The 22055-nt window shown below is 45.5% G+C and overlaps 1 protein-coding gene across 1 annotated transcript in view; it reads right to left on the reverse strand.

Moving 5' to 3' along the window:
- Nucleotides 1–4311: 4311 nt before the first annotated feature.
- The window catches only part of LOC119449603 (scavenger receptor class B member 1-like), a 32385-nt gene continuing 14641 nt past the window's right edge, over nt 4312–22055 (reverse strand). Inside the window, exons 9-15 of the mRNA XM_037712817.2 lie at nt 20285–20354; nt 17992–18164; nt 15669–15787; nt 7876–7949; nt 7108–7159; nt 5286–5456; nt 4312–5135 (exon numbers count right to left, since the gene is read on the reverse strand). Of these exons, the coding sequence (XP_037568745.1) occupies nt 5040–5135; nt 5286–5456; nt 7108–7159; nt 7876–7949; nt 15669–15787; nt 17992–18164; nt 20285–20354 (755 nt within the window). The 3' untranslated portion in view covers nt 4312–5039. The remainder of the gene's footprint in view (nt 5136–5285; nt 5457–7107; nt 7160–7875; nt 7950–15668; nt 15788–17991; nt 18165–20284; nt 20355–22055) is intronic.

Below are 22055 nucleotides of genomic sequence, written 5' to 3' on the forward strand. Positions count from 1 at the left end.
TTCTTCTCAACTCGGAGTCGGAGTTATCGCACGGCGTAATGTAAGGTGTCCGAAACTTCAGTCATCCTTGGCGGTGCTGCGGAGCTGTCCCATTAACAGTGAAGCATGTTCGAATTATCAGTCGGCGTCTCACCACTAGGAACTAGGGCCTATATTTTGAAACGTTCCATTTTCCCCTTGTATCACGTGTCGTTCCGAGGGTGGAACTTGGCAAGGACGGCTGTGCGGTGACCTCCGAGCAACGTCCGAATCAAGGACGAAAGGCCAGAAGTATGGAAAATTAGGTGGATCGTTAGAGAATACGGCCCCAGGACATGCGGCGAAAGCGAGACATGGCGTGTAAGCACCCGCAAGCAAACGCATGTAGTGGAGCGTACTCATCAGAAAAAAAGTCGCAGTTTCGCTCAAAAGGCGAAGCATCGATTGCAATAGCAAACTAGTGGACAGCTATACGAAGTAAGGATACTAGTTTTATCGTCTGTATAAACTTATAAACATAGACATACTATAACTAAATTAACAAGGATAGTTTCACCCGCGCACAAGCAAACATGAACGCATCTCACTGGATGACCGCGGAAACTCGCTGTCAAAACGCTGTAGTGAGTGAGCGCGGCAGCATCAGCGAGCGAATCGACCTTCGTCCCGCCGCTCGCATCAACGCGAACTAAGTCACGAAAACACAGCGCAGGGAGGAAGGACTCTGCCCCCGCCGCAAACGGCTTTCAAGGTACAGGCGCCCGGGCGGAAGCGCGCGGCGTGATACGCGGCCTCCCTACCTCCCCACGGAGCCTTGCAGCCCGGCAGGCGCGCGCGGTCGCTCGGGCGGCGCGAAGTAAAACGTGGCCCCCCACCAACCTTTCCCTCCGGATCGTTGCGCGCGACTGGAGGACGAACGCTTTCTTCCCGCTTCGCGCTCTTGCGTGCGCGAGCTTGAGCCGCGATCGCCGGCTCACCATTGCATGCTTTCACTCGCACATACAGCATACGGCGACGGCAGAACTGCCTGTAAATGATGTAATTCCGACGGGAGAGCCATGCGAGCGAGCATATCGGGGAAACGCCTTTGACGTGGTATAAAACGAGAGAGAAATCACTTTTCCCGATGCCCGGAACACCAAACGCGCGAGAATGCCAAGTGCGCAAGCGCGGGCGTGAATACGCAGCAGTAACTAGGCGAAGTAGGAATACAAAACTACCGCGGTGGCAGCCACCACAAAGCGAGGTGAAAAATAAATTTGGCGGGAGCCGCGGGGCGGCAGCACAATAAGCACTTTTATTGCGACAGCAATTATACGGACACTCCAGGCGCATTTCTGCCATCACCGTCGTCATGAGTGCACGGGCGATAAAATCGTCGCCGCGCGCCGTATGTGCGAGTGAAAGCTTGCGACGGTGAGCCGGCAATCGCGGCTCGTGCACGCAAGGGCGGGAAGCAAGCGCAGAGTCTTCCAGTCGCACGCAACGGTCCGGAGGGAGGGTAGGGAGATGGAGGGACCGCGCGCTCCCGCACGGTCGGTAGACTTCGGGGAGAGGGTGGGCAGGTGGAGGGGCTGCGGCGCCTCCGCGGGGAGGGTGGGGGGCGTTCTGCACCGCGAGAGCCTAGGAAGGCTCGATATCCTCCTCCCCCCGCTCAGGGGAGGAGGACATCAAGGCTCCCTACGAGCGGCCGCCCGCGCGGCTGTATCTCGGAAGCCATCTGCAGCGGCTCCCTGTGTTTTCGCGGCTAAGATCGTGTTGATGCGAGTGCCGGCACGAAGCTAAATTCGCTCACTGCTGCTGCCGCGCCGACTCACTCCAGCGTTTTCACAGCGAGTTTCCGCGGTCATCCAGTGAGATGCGTTCATGTTTGCTTTTGCGCACGTGAAACTATCCTTGTTAATTTAGTTATGGTATGCCTGTTTACAAGTTTATACGGCCGATAAAACTACTATCCTTACTTTGCATAGCTGTCCACTAATTTGATATCGCAATCGATGCTTCGCCTTTTGGGCAAAACTGCGACATTTTATTTCTAGAAGTCGCGGAAGAGAGCAACACCTCCAGTGCTATGCTAGGCGGCGTTTCGTTCCTAAAAGGCGCGCTTTTCTAAACGTTCCGTCGGCGCTGCACATGCACGATCGTGACCACAACAGATTTGTTTCGGTCGCCGTACACGTACGACGATAACCCTGAAAAGGTTCAGGGCAAAGCATTGGCAGCACCAGAAAGGTTCATCGTAACGCTCAAACGTCTCGGACGGTGTTGTAACTATACGCGAGTACGACATGTTTGGTAGAAGGACATGCAAGGTTACTCTTGCTGAGCAGAAGGAACAGTGCTCTGGCAGCTACCAGGCACTTAACGCCGACGTGATGAGAAGCATCACCAGTGGCGTTGTAGGTGTCGCACCTCGATTGTTCACAAGATGAGACAGACTGGAAGCCGTTGGTGTTATTTAGCACCCAGTGAAATATGAATGAATGAATGAATGAATGAATGAATGAATGAACTTTATTGTATGAAGAGTGGTGTGGTTAATCTCGGGTGGAGCCCTCTTGTAGAGCCCCACTCGCCACGGCGGCTCGCCGGGCCTGGTCCAGGGTCACCAGTTGGCTTCCCAGTGCCAGCTCAGAAAGCCGTGCCTCCCAAGACCACGTTGTGAGTGCCTGTGATGAGCTCACCAACCTGAATACTGCCTGGGCTGGGCACTGCTCCGTACACTGGTAAGTAATGTGTGTCAGTGTGTGTGGTCGTTGCACAAGGGGCATACCCTGGTTGTGCGAGTGAAATATTAGATTGATGTTTACTGTCCATTCCTCGCAGATCCATGCATACAAAGAGTAGATCATTCTTTCTAGGCCAAAACCAGTTCCGATTATGAGGCACGCCGTAGTGGAGGGCTCCGCATTAATTTCGACTACCTGGGGTTCTTTACGTGCACTACAACGCAAGCACATGGGCGTTTTTACATTTCGCCTCCATCGAAATGCGGCCGTGGCGGCCGGGATTCGATCTCGCAACCTCGTGCTCAGCAGCGCAACGCCTAACTGAGCCACCGCGTCAGGTAACAGTAGCTCAACAGAAATGCTAGTGTGCATATGCACAACGCTTATGCAGCAGCGGAAGGTAGAATGCTGCTTTGGCACTGCTGAAGCAATTGAGTGTAGCACTGACAGTGCCTTCACTTCACTTCGTCGTTTTTGCAGCCAAACACTCCGTTTCCCTGGAAACCCTGGCTCTAAATTTCCACAGCTTGTGCCGTCGAGCGGTTATGCATAACGGCAGTGGTACCAACGGCATGAATGTGCCTCGAGTGTCCAGTATAACTGCTACCGCAATAGTGGAAGAATCGCCACCTCACAGTATACCTGCAAATGTTTTCACAGCACACCTTATAGTGCAGTACATTGTGATATATACAAGAAAGAGCTGCAACACCCAAATGAAATGTGGCTGTGCAGGGTTGACTCAGTTGCTGGGAGGCCGGCATCCAAATAAGGTGCAAATTTATCTTGCCAATTGCACACCACTGGGACTAGCAATGTCCTTTTTTATATCAGTTCAATGTTCTTTAAGCAAGCTACTTCATTTCACTTGTCTATTCCTTCTTCAAGCTTGCAAGACTTTCACTGAGTACCCAAAGTCTTAAATAAAATTTCAATTCCAATTCACATTAGTGTAGGAATGCCCTTACAGGCGTCCCCTGACATTCACCTTTCTCAAATACAAAATTACATCTCCTGATGTCCAACTTCCCCGCATGACATATACGCAACAGCTGGAGCAAATGTTGCAGCAGCATAGTTATGATAGATTGTATGAGCGCTTCACTGTCCCTCCTGACAGCAGGGGTTGCTCAGGCACAAGGGGGAGTTGCTTCCTCTCTTTCGCAGCGAAACGTTGAAGCACGGGGACCGACCGTGCTCTCATCGGTGTGTTTCTGGGAACCATTCCCCAGAAGACTTCCCTTTAGCATTGCAGCACATCGCCATGGGCGAATACGAGTACATGGAAGCTAACTCATGGATGATCTAGGCCTTGGAATTCGGCAAGACTGGACATACCCAATTCCTTAGCGCACTCTCATCAAAGGAATTATTCTTGTTGATCACCTAATTGACATTGTATCCAAAGCAAACTAAGAGCGTTTATTGTGCTGCATGTTTGCACTACTGCGTTGATGTTTTCTTTTTGTTCCAAAGAGCATGAGCACCACTGTGTGCACGTGACCACAAGTTCGGGTTGGTAGTTTGCAAGGCAAGCGTTTGCTTACTGCACAAGCTAATCAACCAACTCCGTAACACCTACATAGCAGACAATTGAAAAAAAAAAAAAAATCTTTAATGCTCATCTCAAAAAGCAGTGCCAGTGTGGTATCACCGCATAACAGGTTAAAATGAACAAGCTTTCATACTCTTAAAAAACAAAACAGGGTATAAAGTCCAAACGAAACAATATTGACTGACCCTGAATGCTGCAATGTTAGACATAGGAATGCAGGTACTTTGAGACTTGAAGGCAGAATGCCTCAAGCAAGGCTATTGATTAAGCACACTGTTTGCCTTACACCTAGAGCTCAAGAAAAGACAATACTAAAATAGCAATACCTTGCCGACATAAAATGGTGTTCAGTGAGCAGATATTGGCAGCATGATGCCTGAAGCAAGTAAAAGTCCTTGTTCAGACAACATGGCACTTGGCACAAGCAGACCAGCTGCTACTGAGTAAAATCTGTTGAGAACTCTTCATTCACAAGCTTTTCTTGCCTGGAAAGAAATCTAAGACATCAGTCCCAACTGGACTGTAAAAGGCAGCTGTCAAGTAGCTTTCAGCAGTCCGCAGTACTAGTAGTGTAACCACAGATAACAATGGCCCTTGCTGACCTCACTTTCGTTAAGAGAAAAGCCTATGAGATTTACATAACGCATGAGCGTCACAAGAGTAATAACATGTTAAGGTGTAAAATCTGCTCCCTCCTCCACTAGGACAGCTAGCAATCAGACTTAGCAATGATTCACTTCCTCATTAGCCAACACTGGAATGTTCAAGAACTTGAATCACGTGATCACTTCGTCATGGTTATGGTGGCTCTTTGCAGCAGCATCCTCCACTGCTTCATCAGTATCAACAAGCAGTGACTTGCTTTCAACATCCTGAAATAGAAAAGATACATTAGTGTCCCAATAAAAGCTGTAATGAAGCTAAAGACTGCACATTAAGCAATGGCAACGAATATGACAAACATGATATTGAGAAAAAGATGCCAGTATGAATGAAACTAATATAATTCTCTGCAATGTTACCTTTGGGTAAAGTAGCCTTGAAACAGCCTTGCCCACAATGCAGGCGACCATAACCAAGAAGAGGAGGACACCCAAGGACAGCAGGAGGTAAGCAAGAAGCATGCTGTAGAACATCGGATTTTCCAATGTGCCTTTCAGGTAATCAGCTAAAGACTTGTCCAGCTCAATGTGCTGTAATATAATTAGAGAGCAATGTAGTATACCACATTCTTTTCGCACAGGTCAAAATTGCACTGAACATTAATGACCATTCGTAACAGAGAGAGAGGGGGGAGGGAGAGAGAGAGAAAGCCTTGGTGTCTCACTCAGTGTTCAATACAACAAAAGGATGTTTCAACCAGAGGTAGTAAGCTTACTAGAATGTGAAGGAAGATCTTGTTCATTAATATGCCTGTCACTGCTGACTGTACATGATTTCGAATCGAAGTACAGTTAAACCTGGATAAAACGAAATTGACAAAGTCCCGAAAAACTTCGTTATAAAGAGGATTTTGTTATATGCAGGTTCGGCACGAAAATTCGAAAGAGAAACGCTTACAGTATTTACTCAATTCTTACCGCTTACTGATGGTGTCGTAGCGTCATACAAGGCCCGTTTATAGTTCGACGTTATTGGTGCGCGGGCCAGCGTCGTTTACGGCCAGTCATGCTACACCTGTTGCGCTGCGCCAGCCGAAACACCATCTGTTATCTTCAGAGCATGCACAAAATGATCCCAAGCCCGCGCGCCGCTTTGAACGGCTCTCTGCGAGCGTCGGCAAAGCTGCGTGGGTGCCTTTATTTGTTCGCGCGAAATGGCATTGTGGGTTGGCGCAGTCGGCGCGGCCAACGCGTGAATGGGTCAGAAGCCAATTCGGCACCGGGCCCGTCGGGGTGCGTCTGAAGCCGCTGGTTACGTTGGTCGTTTTCGCCAACGTGACGTAGCGTGCGCGTGCTCCCGTTACGTCGGACTTTAAACTAAAGTGACTTTACTGTAAATGGCCCTATAGTGTCACCTAGTGTCAGGTTAGTGAAGCGCAGAGACTTGCGCAGTAACCAAAGAGTGGGGCTGCCAGCACGTTGAAAAAAAAAAAAAAACTTTTTTCTTGGGCAACATCAACTGGAAAAGGAGAGTGCCGGCTTGGCGGGCTAGGCCAGCTGCAGCAAGCGGCGGGATCAGGTTTGAATGAAGGGGGGGGGGGGGGGGAAGTCTCGTCCGCGGCCGCAATATCACAGAGTCGAGGGATGCAGGCCCGCCTCGTGTACGCTCGCACATGTGCGCTCGCTCTAGCCTCGCAGTCGCCGTGAATTCAAGCGCGCCAAGCGTGATGCCGCCGCTTCGCATTCCGTCGCAGTGGAGAAGGTGCTTCCGGTTGCTGCTCGCGCAAAAATGACAAAATTGGGGGCGAAATATCTAGTTTGTCGGCGTGAAAAATTCGTTATTTCGAGGGGGTCTTCCGCTGCCACTTCGTTAGGTAGAGGTCTCAAATACATGTGCTTCTAGGAGTAATGATGGGGAATTGAAAAACTTCATTATATCCAGGGATTCGTTATATGGAAGTTCGTTATAAGCAGATTTAACTGTACTATTTAATGATAAACTGCTAGAGTGTGGTCTGTGCTCCACAATGTGGCATTGCTTGCAACATGCAACACACCTTTGCTTGACCACTGCATACTGAAAGACTAGATTGCATGTATTGTTTTTTGATACCACACACGCTGTTTGTCATCTACCCACACAATTATTTTCAAACAATTATTTTAAGACATCGTACCAGTGACTGGTACAGATTTGTGATGTGGAACATCACAAATAACTAGTAACACATATTATGCTTACAATTTCTTGCCACAGGACAGGATACATTAATTCCGGTATATTGTCCAGTCCCCTATATGAAGAGAAAAACATTGTAAGGCAAAAAAGAATAAAGACATTCTAAAGGAACTAAAAGAACACATCTCACTCAAGACCAGCACATTACTCTTAAATTAGTTCACCGTACAGTCAAAATATTGCAAATCAACACCAAATATTCCTTTTTGGTCATTTTCCTGCAAAACACTGGGGGCAACGCGATTCCAGATTGTGTATATTTACAGCATATTCACATGGTGTGCAGCTGAAATTTCTAAAATGTTACATCTTGCATCGGGTTAACACTAGGGTTAAAATTCTTTATTTTCTGTTGCAATATTTTACCTGCTTTCATTACTCCATGGCATTCTACTACCTAGATCTGAAAAGGCAACAAAGTGGTGAGGGAACTTGAAGAAGGTGGGGCGACCAATCTTTTATGCTACTTTTTTACTTGCACTGGTTTGTTTGTGGAAAAAATGTTCATTGTTGCATGAGGGTAAAGCAGCGACTTAATGCCTCCGTTCAGCGCTCTTAGGGAAAGAACTAATGTACAGCCGACTCTCGAATGTCTAGTTGGCCTCCTGTTGCATTCACTTTTGAAAGCAAACTGTCATTATCAAACTCCAGAAGTTCAATGGCCGCAACATGACACAGCTAGGACTTGGCAACATATATGCTCCTAGTGGCTTTGTTCTTCCACAGCCTTTGTCCAAAGGAATGAACTTCAAGGCAAACTATAATGCTTACTTGATGGCAGAGTTCTTCTTGAGGATCATGTTCAGCTGGATTCGTCCTCTGAGACTGACAGTAAGACCCAACTTCTGTAGAAGAGGAAAGAACAAGATGGGAGCGTTTAGCTCTTGCTTCCGCTATTAAATTAAACACAAGGGTTTTCTGTATTAATTTTGAACACCTGGGGGTTCTTTAATGTGCAACCAATGCACAGTACACAGGTGTTATTGCATTCCATCCTCTTCGAAATGTGGCCGCTATGGCCAGGATTTTATCGCTTGGTCTTAGCAGCCCAATGCCAAAGCCAGTGTACTGCCACTATTAGCCAATCTGGGACACTACAGAAGAGTTTCTCAGTTGCAATTTCAATGCCAAGCATTGTTACTACAGTCAACTTCCGTTAATTCGACCTTGACGGGATCAAAAACATTCGTCAAATTATTCAGCGAGTCAAATTAAACATGCAGAAAAACACCAAAAGACACCACTGATTAATTTGCCAGTATTTGCCGCAATTTGAACATGTCCCCGAATCAAATGTGCACCCACTTGTAATCGGTTCAAAGCAGAAGACGAACGCAATAATGAAGCTCCTAAACAAAGTAGAAATAGAATGCACGCCCAATCTTTTAGTATGAAAAACGTAGCATGCCTCTGATTCTGGCAATAAGAAAAAGACAACGCCAGCGAACTTTAATTTTACAGAATGGAAATTTATTTAATTTCAATCATCATCACTCCCAGACAGCACTTTATCACTATCAATAAAGAGCCACAACACGTCGTCCTCAGTATGGTACATAGCTCATTTCATATTCTGCATTTATCAAATGACTCTGCAAGAATCGTAAACAGGATGGTGGCCCACGCCTAGGCTAACCACTATGCTAGTCCGTCTTGTGATGCAAGCAATCCTCCGGGATGCTAAGAACATGTGATGCGACTTATTCGCGCGAGCTTAGAATGCTGAAAGCAGCACATTGTCGTCATTGTCACGCTATACGAGGACTCATTTCATGGTTATCCATGGTCGCCATCTTTTGATGGCAATGGCACTAGACAGGCTCGTTCTGATGGTAGCCTGTTGCGAATGCAGTTTGTTTCATGTCAGACAGCACCGCCCAAGCAATTCCCGGACAAATTGTTTGGGCAAAAATGGAGAGTGTTAAAATCTGGTAAATACTGTAATAACTCATTGTAAGCTACTGCTCTTGCTTTAAAATCTTCCTAGGGCCAGCCGAAATAGGCATTTTCAACGAGTGATGACGTGTTTGATGGTGAAGGCTAATCTTGGTGAAGGCTAATTTCAGGATTGAAATAACGAAACATTGGTCCCATGGAAAAGCATGGGCGCCGACCGGGGCCCTTGGTCAGGATCGAACTAACCAAAAAAATCAAATTACCCGGAGTCAAATATCAACTGAAGCACAAAGGGCAAATCAAGTGGCACCTTGGGAGCAAAACCAAGTGCCCCCAGCACAGTGGCATGCCCCAACCAAATGATGCTAAGTGTTTCCACACTTAAAACTGTCATAATGCAGGAACTACAATAAGGAAACATAAAATTAAGCGTTGATAAAAAAGCCTAGTGCACCTGTTGTAATAAATGATTTTGCATTGCAGATTGAGAACATAGGGACACAAAGGCAAGCTGGTAGTGCACACAAATTGTTAACTTCCAATATATTTTCAACTGAAAGACTAATCAACTGACCAATCAATAAATTAAGCCCCAAAGCAACACAAGGGCTATGACAGACACTGTGAAGGATGGCTCTGAATTAATTTTGACAACCTGGTGTTCATTACAATGCACGCAAAGGGTGGTACACAAGCGTTTTTGCATCCCATCTCAATCAGAATGCTGCGGCAGCAGCTAGATATCTAATCTATGATGTGCTATGCAGCAGAGTGCCATCGCCACAGAGCCATCATAGCAGGTCCACATATTGTAGAGATGACATTCGTCATCAGCTTATATTTATGTCCACTGCAGGACAAAGGCCTCTCCCTGCAATCTCCAATTACCCCTGTCTTGTGTTAGCTGATTCCAACTTGCACCTGCCAATTTCCCAACTTCACCCCACCTAGTTTTCTGCCGTACTTGACTGCACTTCCCTTCTCTTGGTATCCATTCTGTAACTCTAATAGTCCACTGGTTATTGATCCTATGCATTACATGGCCTGCCCAGCTCCATTTCTTTCTCTTAATGTCAACTAGAAAATCCAGCTATCCCCGTTTGCTCTCCGATACACACCGCTCTCTTCCTGTCCCTTAGCATTGTGTCACCTTTATTCAAACATCGCATGTCTCGCCACTAAAGCCTCTCATACCGTATGTATCCTTTATGCCACAGACAGAAAAGAGAACACTATACCGGGACAATAAGAGGCAAACTAACAAAAAAATATGCGATTCATATCAACAGACAATTTGAGCATCCCGTTCTTAATCTGACATCCAGTTCTTGATCTGACAACACAACAAATGCTTTCACTCACATAGTGCTTTTTAATGCTGCAACACACTTAGCTTTAAAGACTCCATTTCCAAGCTAACGCTAAAAATCTTTTCATTTCCAAAACAAATTTATTAAAGCCAACGCACCATGTTGCAGTTTTACTTGCATCCGTGTGTGTAATATACAGTATAGACCACTTATAACGTAACCGCTTATTGTGCAGGACCGGATATAGTGCGGTCTTTTCAGACTCCCGTTAATTTTCCCATAACACTCCATGTATACACGTATCGCTTATAGTGCAGTTGCGGGAGGGAAACGAAATACCGGTGACAGTGCGGCTGCCTGGGAGTACAGAAGTCAGCGGAGACGGCGAACGCTTCCCTCAAACGGGCGCCCCAAGGAGTGCTCGAGGAAGAAAGAGACGAAGTGGAGGAGAAGGGCACGTGGTGCGAACGAACAGCCAGTGAGGCTGAAACCAGAATCTTGAGTGCGAGTCGTGAAATATCACGGTGCGCATAGCGAACGAGCGCCACGAAAGTGCCAACGCTCGCTTCATGATAACGGCAGTAAACGAAACTTCAGGGAGCGGGCGGCGCCGGCACATCACGGCGAAGGGCGCACGCGGAGACCGTGGAATAGGAGGGAGGAGGGCGGCAGGGAAGTGGATTTCGCCTCGGCAACTCCGCCGCTTCGGTGGCTCCCCTCGCGCTCCTCATAGCTCCCTCACTTTCGACTGTGACCGTGGGCGCCCGCCGCCGTGCACACGCCGCCGCTCCAGCCGGCCTGGCGCCAGCTCGCCGAAGTTTCGTTTTCTGCCGTTATTGGGAAGCGGGCATTTGCCAGCGTGAGCAGTTCCGTTGGCCGGCCTGGGACAGCGCTGCAGCTTCCCTCGGCGCCGTAGCTGCAGTGTGCAAGGAAGCATAAAGGAGAAAGAAGGGTTCACTGCCATTTTCTACACGTGGCTACGGTAGCGTGGCTGAGACGTCAGCACGTACACACATGTTCCGGCGCAACGCAGAATCGGCGAACTTGCCATTTGAGAGAGGGTGAAATTTCCGCCGCGTTTTTTTCTTCCTTTTTTTTTTTTTTTGTTTCGTTCACGCGCAACATTGAGGGGTCTCTCCTAAGCTTTTACTATACGGCGGTGCCGGGGCAATGCCAGTCGGAGGCGCCGCCGCGTGATTTGGTTCGAATTAACGAGATTCGACTGTACATTGAATGCAAACGTTCTAGCCGCATTCCTCGACTGTCGCATATGCGTGGCGGCTCGGTGCACATGTTTTGCATATGTGCTGGCCTTGAAAATTGTTGCTTTGGTTATAGTGCGGTACCGCTTATAGTGCGGATATTCGCGACTCCGGCGACTAACGTTATAAGCGGTCTACACTGTACGAACTCACTCAGTATTTCCCACAAGACTTTTCAGAATGCAATGGCTAAAAAAGATTAATTTTCTCCTTTAAGAAATGCAGAAATGCACTGTTGTTCAATGTAAACCTTCCCACAAATCTAATGCATCATGAGTGGCAAGTAGCAGCTTAACAAGTAAAATGCTTATCATGAAAAGCTTGCAGAAATGCATTACAAGTATGTATCTGCACGCATTATTCTTTTTTCCAATTTGCCTAAGTTTTTGGCTGCAATTTCGTATACAGCACCAGGACACATGCTAACCTTAACATACCTTATTTCTTTTTTTATGCCTCTGACTGTTGGCATTCGAAACACAAAGCACTAAACACACAACAAACTTCACAGCGAGTGCTATCTTATACTAGTGGTGGTACAGTTTATCCATGAAAATGTGGTATCCAATATAAATATAAATTCAAATATCAATTAAATAACTCAGTTTAATTTATGTTTAATAAATATGCAATTTCCATACACTGTGGGAATCCATGTTATTGAAAGCATTTTGCAGATAGAGGTTTATGTGGCCTCATTTATGGTTCTACAAAGTCTTACCAGATGTCGCAACGTATATGTGCAAGGCAAGTAATTGGGTGTGTGGCATGAGTGCACATGTGACGTGATGACATGATGACAACGGTGACGGCTTCATAACAGTGACAATGATGTCAAGACATCAATAGCAATGATTATGCCATGACTGCGAAGATGAAATGTTACAATGTTGAAATGTTAGATTATGAGACTCTAAAGGAGGAGGAGGAGGAAAACAAGAGGAGAAAGGCAGAGAGGTTAACCAGATAAAGTGTGCGGTTGGCTACTCTGCACAGGGGGATGGGGTAAGGGCAGAAAAGATTAGAAAAGAAGAGAAGGTTAAATATATATATATATATATATATATATATATATATATATATATATATATATATAAACAAAGAAAAAGGAATGCATCAGTTCACACATCCTATAGTTTTTCAATAAGTCCCGTTTCTTTTAAAAAGAACACTAGCGCTTTTAGCAGTTCGTGCCAATGTCAGCTGAGATTCTAAAGGAACTCGTAAAAGCAAGTGAGGAGAATCACACAATATTCTAATGGACACATGGCCACTGCAATATCCCTGGGAATGTTGCAATGGACGAGGTAGCTGGACAAGCGCATGTTAACGTCACAGCTTAACTTCCTCAAACACCAAGGCAAAATGCGGCAAATACTAAGAAAGATCTCAGCCCGTGGTTGTAGAGTGACATGGTTTGATCAGAATCCATAATCTTCATATTTATTTTGCTAATACAGTTAAACCTGCTTATAACGAACCTCCATATAACGAATTCCTGGATATAACGAAGTTTTTCAAATCCCTGCCGTTACTCCATTGAAGCACATGTATTTGAGAACTCTACGTAACAATGTGGCAGCGGGAGACCCCCTCGAAATAACGAATTTTCCCCGCCGACAACCTAGAGATTTCGCCCCAAATTTTCTCATTTTTGCACGAGCAGCAACCGGAAGCACCTTCTCCGCCACGAAGCAATGCGAAGCAAGCGCACGTGTGCGTGCGTGCGAGCATATGCGAGGCGGGCCTGACCTTTCCCCCTCCCTTCATTCAAACCTGATCCTGCCACTTGCATGCAGCTGGCCTAGTCCGCCAACCGGCACCCTCCTTTTCCAGTTGATGTTGCCGACGCGCTGGCAGACGCTGTGACACATCACACTCAATGAGCGCGGACACACGCTGTCAAACGCTGACGGCGTGTGGAAGCGCCACTGCAGAAGTGAACGAAGTGACCTTCGTTATGTTGTCTATCGCTTCAACACAAACTTAGCACCGAGAACACACAGCACGCACAAAGCTACGAGCCGCCGACGCACTTACACTGCCTAGACTCTGCCCCAACTGCAGATCGCTTTCAAGATACGGCCCGTGCAACCCGCCGCGCACTACACAGTTGATGCCAGAGTACAGTACAACGCCGCACGCTATACCTCCCCCCTCGCTGGTGCCTCGAGCGCAATGGAAGAAGGCGCGCTTCCTCCCTGCTTTTCTTTCTTGCGCGCGAGAGATTTTAGACGCTGTCGTCGGCTCCGCTCGCACGTTTTTACCGTTTTCACTTGCACATACAGCATACAGTGCACGGCGACTGCATTATGGCCCTTGGACTTTATACGGAACATCTATAAGCCAAAACCAATTTTAGGGCCACAACGCGTCAGACACCATCTTTAGATAGCAAATACGGATCTCAAGGGCCATACTTTTTCTGGCGGAAACTCAAAATATGTCATAGTTGTTGCCCCCAGCACTTAGGGCGGCCAATGCCATCGTCAAGCCACCAAGCCAAGCGACATGAAAAGTCAAAATGACCACTCGGGCCGGCGCGGGGTGGCAGTTCGCAACGTATGATGCAGGAACGGTCCCTCAGTTGCGACACAACAGCGGGGTTACCAACGCATTGGGTTCTATGGGAGCTGTGCCGGGACCGGCCGAAAACGACGTAACAGCCAGGAAAACACAGCCCCCGGGAACGTAACAGCAGGGTTCTACTGTAACACTATACGACGCTACGACGCCATCGTGACGCTCACTCTTCGTTTCTGATGCCTCGCTCTTGTGCGAAACGACACGCGACCACGCATCCAGTAGCTGGTGTGACATTCCAAGGATGAGTGCTTCGAAGAAAACGGAAAACGGGTGCGCGTTACAATCGAGGGCGTGTTAGAATTGAGCAAATAGGGTAAGCGTTTCTTTTTCGAATTTTCGTGCCGAACCTGCATACAGTCGAGCCCGACTATATCGAACCCGTTTATATCAAATTATCCCGTATATCGAACGATCTTTAAACACGGTAAATTTACATTGAGAATATACAGCAAAAGTTACTGTTACATCGAACGAAAATAGCAACGACCGATATATCAAACTCCATGTGCCTCAAAAGTGCCCCAGCAAGTTGGCTTTCCCTCGCGGTGGTGGGGAAAACTGCCGGCGCCACCCTATAAAAAGTGGTTTAGACCCGGCTGTGCACGGGCGAACACCCCCTGCAAAAAATGATCCTGGCCTGCTCGCAGCGCTTACAGCCAATCGGAGGCCGTCGTGCTTTCTCCGAGGCGCGGAGGCGGTACAAGTGAGCACCATTTTTTCTTTCTTTATGCTTGTGTGCCTGCTGCTGCCTTTTTTCCTCGAGTCCTCATTCAGCGTGGTCCGTGCTAGTGGTGTTGCCTGTTGGCGCTCTGTGAACTTTCTTGGCACGCTGTCGTCATGGCTTGTGCAAAGAGGCAGAATTTGCTGTTCGCCGCGAAACTCGAAATCATAAATCGAGTCGAGCGCGGTAAGAAGAAGTCCGACGTCGCCGCCGCGTACAAGATTCCAAGGAGCACCTTGAGTACTATCCTGAAGAACAAGGCAGACATCAGGGCCAAGTCAGACAAAAGGCCAGGTGCCCGTGGTGCCCGACATGTGCGCACTGCTACCTACTGAGCAAACTCAAAAGCGTGGATTACCGGGGAGCTTTTCAGCAGGTGGCTATCGTCGTGGAACAATGATTTGGTAGGCGAAAATCGCAAGGTATGCCTGCTCGTGGACAATTGTTCCTCGCACCACTGCAGTACGACCTTCAGCAACATCGAGCTGCGTTTTTTGCCCCCAAACACTTAATTATGCCATATATCGCCATATCGAATTATGCCATATATCGAACTAATAAACGTTTTTTGGCGAGTTCGATATACCCGGGTTCGACTGTATAACGAAATCCTCTTTATAACGAAGTTTTTCGGGAATTTGTCAATTTCGTTATATCCAGGTTTAACTGTACACTGCGACTGTGCCGAGAGGCCAAAACTGAGGCAAGAAAAAGAAAAATTCACATTAAAGATTCTGAATACTCATGCTTGCCAAGTATTGGCACCACTACATGAGACATGTGACTCACAGGTTCCAAGGTCAGTTGGAAACGATGTAGACTGCCATTTGGTTGCAGTCCCTCCACTTGCTCCAAATAGTGAGGATCAGCCATGTAGAAATGTGGGAAAGATAATGCCACAGGTAAATCTAGAAATAGAGGCGTAATAAAGAAACCTAGCATTTGAAACACGAAGCACTTAGGATACAACACAACATATGTCGACAAAGGTCACAATGAGTGCTACCCAACATACAACTGAGACAAACTTCAGCCAAGTTTTAGCTCTTACTTTTCCAATTCAAATAAATACGAAACATAGAAATGTGCTCCTTAAGTAACTGCTCAGTCAATTCAAATAACACTTGATGCAATTAAGAGACATCAAATTTTGGTGAATATTTGGAGCAGATGATTTTTATTTAGGCCCCAAGCTTAATTCACAAAAAATGAATAAATCAATGGAGAAAATGAACACTTGGAAAACAACTGAAGCATCAAGGTCCGCAAGAAAAATGCATCACATTTCTCTGAACAGCATCTGTTCGTCCCTTTAAAACAATCATTGTTGTGTTGCTGATTCATCATCAGCCTATTTTCATGTTCACTGCATGCAGGATGAAGGCCTCTCCCTGCGATCTCCAATTGCCCCTGTCTTGCGCTAGCCGACTCCAACTTGCGCCTGCAAATTTCCTAACTTCATCACCCCACCTAGCTTTCTGCCGTCCTCAACTGCCTTTCCTTGTCTTGGTACCCATTCTATAACCCTAAAGGTCCACCGGTTATCCATTCTATGCATTACATGGCCTGCCCAGCTCCATTTTTTTTCCCTCTTAATGTCCATTAGAGTATCGGCTATCCCAGTTCGTTCTCTAATCCAGACCGCTCTCTTCCTGTCTCTTAATGTTAGGCGTAACATTTTCCGTTCCATCGCTCTTTGTGCGGCCCTTAACTTGTTATCGAGCTTCTTTGTTAACCTCCAAGTTTATGGCACATATGTTAGCACCGGTAGAATGCAATGATGGTACACTTTTCTTTTCCACAACAGTGGTAAGCTCCCAGTCAGCATTTGGCAATGCCTGCCGTATGCACTCCCACCCAATTTTATTCTTCTGTAAGTTTCCTTCTCATGATCAGGGTCCGCTGTGAGTAATTGACCTAGATAAACATACTCCTTTACAGACTCTAGAGGCTGACTGGCGATCCTGAATTTTTGTTCCCTTGCCAGGCTATTGAACATTATCTTTGTCTTCTGCATATTAATCTTCACCCCCACTCTTACACTTTATCGGTTAAGGTCCTCAATCATTTGTTGCAATTCGTCCCCATTGTTGTTGAACAAGACAATGTCATCTGCAAAGCGAAGGTTGACGAGATATTCGCCATTGATCCTCACTCCTAAGCCTTCCCAGTCTAAGAGCTTGAATACTTCTTCTAAGCATGCAGTGAATAGCACCAATACATAAATTTTTGCATAAATAACAAATACGATAATATTTAACTGATTCGTCTTGAAAGATTCAGTGTGAAAAGTAAGGGTACATTATACATTACAAACAGGTCAAGCATCTCGTGCCGGTTTCATTGCGCTGAATCTTTCACGATGAGCACATACTAAGCTGCACATACAGAACGCACGAAATTGTAGAAGCGTATGCGATACATAGGAGGGGCCCCTCTTGCGTAAGGGCGCCATCACTAAGTTTAATTACCAAAGAGCTAAATTATCTGAACAGTTTGATCGTCTGAACGTGTGACATGCCTGTGCGCCCAGGTTGATCGATGCGTTGACCATTTGGCATCGCAGTGAACGGATTTTAACTATTTGTGAATTGTCTGTTATTACATGTTCCTTCAAATAAAAACTGGTTGTTAGTCTGCGCCCTTTCATTGTCTTTCCTTGTCCCATTGCTTAGGGCTCCTCCAAAGAAGTTTCAAAATGTAACAAGCTCAATTTCCAACCCCTTACATACTAAGCGCTTAAATATAGGTACTGCTGTTTAGGCCACTACAATAACAAACATAATCAACTTTTACACTTAGAAGGTTCAGAGATTAAGATGAGCAGTTGATCTATTGGATCAATTGTTTGCTATGACCTGAGCTATATTTGGTAACACTGTTTAAAATTTTATTCTTTTCTTAAATAAATTATAGCTGCAGTGCAGTGATGCGAGCTAATAATAATGGGCAAAAAGAATTGCAAGAATCGCTACAAAATCTGAAGCCTGGCTGTGTTGCTCCAAACTTTTAGGAAGATCTAGAGAAAATGTTCAAGCTAAAATATGGATCATAATAGTGTTATTTCTGGAGGTTGGGAAATGTGGCACGTTTGTTATAGCAGAGTGCTTACCATGCTGGCAGGGGCCAAGGTCCATCACTCCAGAGCGCAGCTCGCGCTTTGTGTCAAAGCAGGCGTTTGCCGAGTAGTTTTCACCATTTTGGAAAGTGGTCTCAGGAGCAACAAACTGCTCCAGGGGTATCCCAAACTTTGATGTACGCCCATCATACTGCATCCTAAATGACCTGAAAGTGGAAACAGCTGTATCAAAGCAAGTTCCCCATACCCCTTGAAAGACGCTTTTGACAGATTGACAGTAACAAAGGTCATGCTGCTTGATACAACAAAGATACCATGGATTGTAACTTCGCACTGATAACGTTCATAAGTGCTAGATTCAAAGTTGCACATTTGGCTGCGCTATTGCTTTATTCGTTGGATATAGTCATTCAAATTTTGCACGATCTGTAAGTAGAAAAACAGCTTTATTACAAAGAACTTGGCACCCAATGTCATAATCTTTTGACTTCACCTAAAAAGAATGTTTCAGTAGTGGTGGTGGGTGGTTCTAGTTGTGTTTTGACAATTACAGCAACACGAATACATCTTTTGCCCTTTATAGCTGAAGGCATGTGCGCGAGACCTTTATAAATATATTAAATACAGTAGGATAGACCTCTACAGCAAAGAAATCCACATTGAATAGCAGGTTTACAAAAATGCTGCTAGGGATATTCAGGCCACAGATTGATTTTGATTGAACTAAATATGTAAACCAGAAATTTTTGAAAAAATTTGAGAAAATATTTGATAAAAAAAAACTTTAATGATGAACTCACGTAAAAGACATTTTAAAGCTTTCTTACAATGCAAGCTTAATTTTAACCACACACATGAGCAAATTCAGATAAATAGCACACACTACAGGCTCATTCCATCAACAACCTTCAAAGGGAGAGGTGGGTCAAAAAACGGCGATTTTCATTAAAGAAATAGGTTTTGTGTTTTTAGTTGTTTCAGCAACATTTATCTCTCCTATTTCACATATGAAGAAATCAGAGCCAGATATGATAGGGAAAAGTATAATAAACTCGGTTAAAGCACTCGACGGTGGCAAGAAAAGGCACAGATATGACACATTTCTAAGCGCGCGATGCGTCAAACCGCGGTGTCGCACGCCATTGGGCTCGTGCAAGGTGGTAGGCTTAAGTTTTTCTCTCCAAGGTTAGCTTTGCCGCATCACAATCTCCCCGGGAAATAATAATAATAATTAACAGAAGTAAACAACTTTTATAACTTTCAATCGCATTTTTCTCAACTTCATATTTGGAGCAAAACAAGGCGTTTGTGTACAACATTTTATGTACTTATTGTGGTCCAATCAAGACCACATTTGATGGGCGTAATTTTTAGGATATGTAGAATGCACTTATCTAGGATTTAATGCAATCACTTTATTTTTTTATGTATGAAAATTTTTAATCTACTCAGGCACCAGCCACTGAATATGAAGCACAAGATACGAAATTCTCTTAAAATGTTGCCTGTAAAAGGAATAACATTATCTTGCTTATTAGCACTCAGTGGAGTGTTAGGGATAAGAAAAATAATTTTGCACTGCTCTATCATGCTAACTGCTAAGTCCAGCAGCTGCACAAACATGCACTGCCTCTCACTTATGCATGGCACTTAGGACATGAAAGCATCGAGATATCCTAAAACTAAAAGTACATTTCGGATGAAGAGATCAAGCTCTATAAGTGGTAGAATTTTCATTCGCGCAGCATCAATATTTAAAAAGAAATGTTTCTGAGGAGCATCTCCCCTTAAGCCACACGAGAAACGTTTACCTGCATTTCCATCTCGCATGTTACAGTAACCAAATGTTTTGCGAAAGCAATAAAACCTCTCTCGTACATTCATTACCAGTAGACATTTTTGGTAATGCACCTTAAGCCCAATCCCCATGATGCCAACTGCACGTTCAACATTTCAACATTTTCCTGGGCATTACATTTTATTCCTGTGGGCCCATAAAAATGCATCAGAATAGTTCACTGTGTTCAGGTTCAGCCATTCATGACTGCAAGGAATGATTTTTTTTTTTTTTTTTGGAAACACTCTGTGACGAAAGATTTCAGACCAAGGTATTTGAATTAGCAATGTCAAAATGTATCAGAAACACAGCGAGTCTACCAGCTTCAATATTTGCTTTAATTAAACAAGTGCATAGGACACTGTAGTTTTCAATAACACTAGCAAAATGTACAGCTTTCTTTTGTATGAAATAAATCCACACTTAGTTTGAACAGTGTACTGTTACAGTTATCGTCCATAAACTAGACCACTAATGTGCGATTCATACCTGCAGAAGTCAGGATTGAAAACTTCAACAAAGTCCTGTCCAGGTTTCAGTGGAGGCATGAGCTCACCATCTAAACAGTGCAGAGGAAGTGTCATTGTTCTTTGAGCACCAAGTGTGGCTGCACACTTCACAAAAACATTTTGAAGGGCCTCTCAACCACTCTGAGCTTGAAAATTTTTTATATAGTGGCAGCTGTGTACCAGTCTACAAAGAACATATCACCAGAAGTAATTTTTCTTTTAGTGATGCTGTAATAGCAAAGTCATGGGGATTTTGTGAGTGACTAAGCAGCCACTGCGGTTCCTAGCTTGCCTTCACTACTTTACCCACGGGTCCTCTCCTTGTCGCATACCGTCATTAACTTTATACATGCAGCAAAAGCGATAGGTCACCATCAACACACCAGAAGAAAGGATCCTCTACTGTCCATCCCTAACAGTCCTTCGCACAGTGCCAACTGGATGGAAGCTTCATAAAAGGATCAGTGGCACACATTGGTTGAGCCTGTTTCCTTCCGAGAACACACCACCGTCTCCTGTAACATTGATACTATATCGTCCCTTGTTGGCCAGCCAATCGACAGCATTTACCCTTGTGACTTCATGCACAGGACTCTGCCGACATCACAATGTGCAAAGGAACTGAAAAAGCTTGTAGAGGAGCATGGGATTGTTTTTAAGTTTGTGGCTTCCTCACAGCGTACCACGCTACCATGTTTGCAAGAGATGCTAGTCACTGTATACGGTATGCAATGCACGTTTATTTAAAATATCTAAAATGTCAGAGGAGGTTTAGGGGCCCGTTACGACTTGAAATATACAAGGTCATCTGTAACCATGCTTATACAGCAAAACCTCAATATAACGAACCTCAATTTAACAAAATTCGCGATGGAACAAACTATTTTTATTTCCCGATCTTAGATGCATTGACTATTTTTTGCGCGATCAAATGAAGTAATTTCGTGACACGGTTTTGATTTTACCAAGATTTCGGCCATTTAAAGCATGTACGGTTGCTAGATTTACTAGCCTGTATAGCTAGAAAATCTAGCAAAAATGAGAAACGACCCTAATCCTTGACTTAGGTGTCTGCTAGTGGCACTCGCACCTCAGCGCTGGTGTACCCTGGTGTAGGGTGGGAAACTGAACTCGGAGGAGCGAGCGTACGTAACTGGGGGGAAACCACCACACGTAGCCCCCTAGCGGACGCTGCACTAAGCGCATCTTATGCGCCCCTCCGCAGCTGACGTGAGAGCATGTAATGAGCGCTGGCGCGAAACTGGTGCGTGCGAGTGAGCGATGGTGCAGATGCACGCCGGGAGAGAAGTGAGAGAGGAGGCAGTGATGTCCCCCCTCCGCTGCGTTAGGCAGGCGTTCACTCTGTGTCAGGTGGTGTGTAGCTCCAATTAGCTTGTTTTTATTTTAATTTTTAATGAAGAGGTACCCCTCGTTTTAAGTGTGACGTCACTAATGATAGCACTTCTGGTCTTGGGAGTTTCACGGGAACCTGTACTGAAACGGTGGGTATTTAATGTGTACGGCAATTAGACTTTCCTTAAAGGGGCCCTGAACCACTTTTTATCGAAGTGGAGAAAGACATTTGAAGTGAAAATAGGCTATTTCAGAATCACTTTGCCGCAAAAGGTACTTCAATGCGTTTAGCAGAAGCGGAGTTCAGCAGAAGCGGCAATCAAACATGGCCTCTATTGTGCTCCCCTACCTCCTTCAATGCCTTGCACTGCGAAGGCTATGGCGGAGTGGGACGGGGC

Source organism: Dermacentor silvarum, chromosome 4, assembly GCF_013339745.2.
Source record: "Dermacentor silvarum isolate Dsil-2018 chromosome 4, BIME_Dsil_1.4, whole genome shotgun sequence".
Taxonomy (NCBI): Eukaryota; Metazoa; Arthropoda; class Arachnida; order Ixodida; family Ixodidae; genus Dermacentor; species Dermacentor silvarum.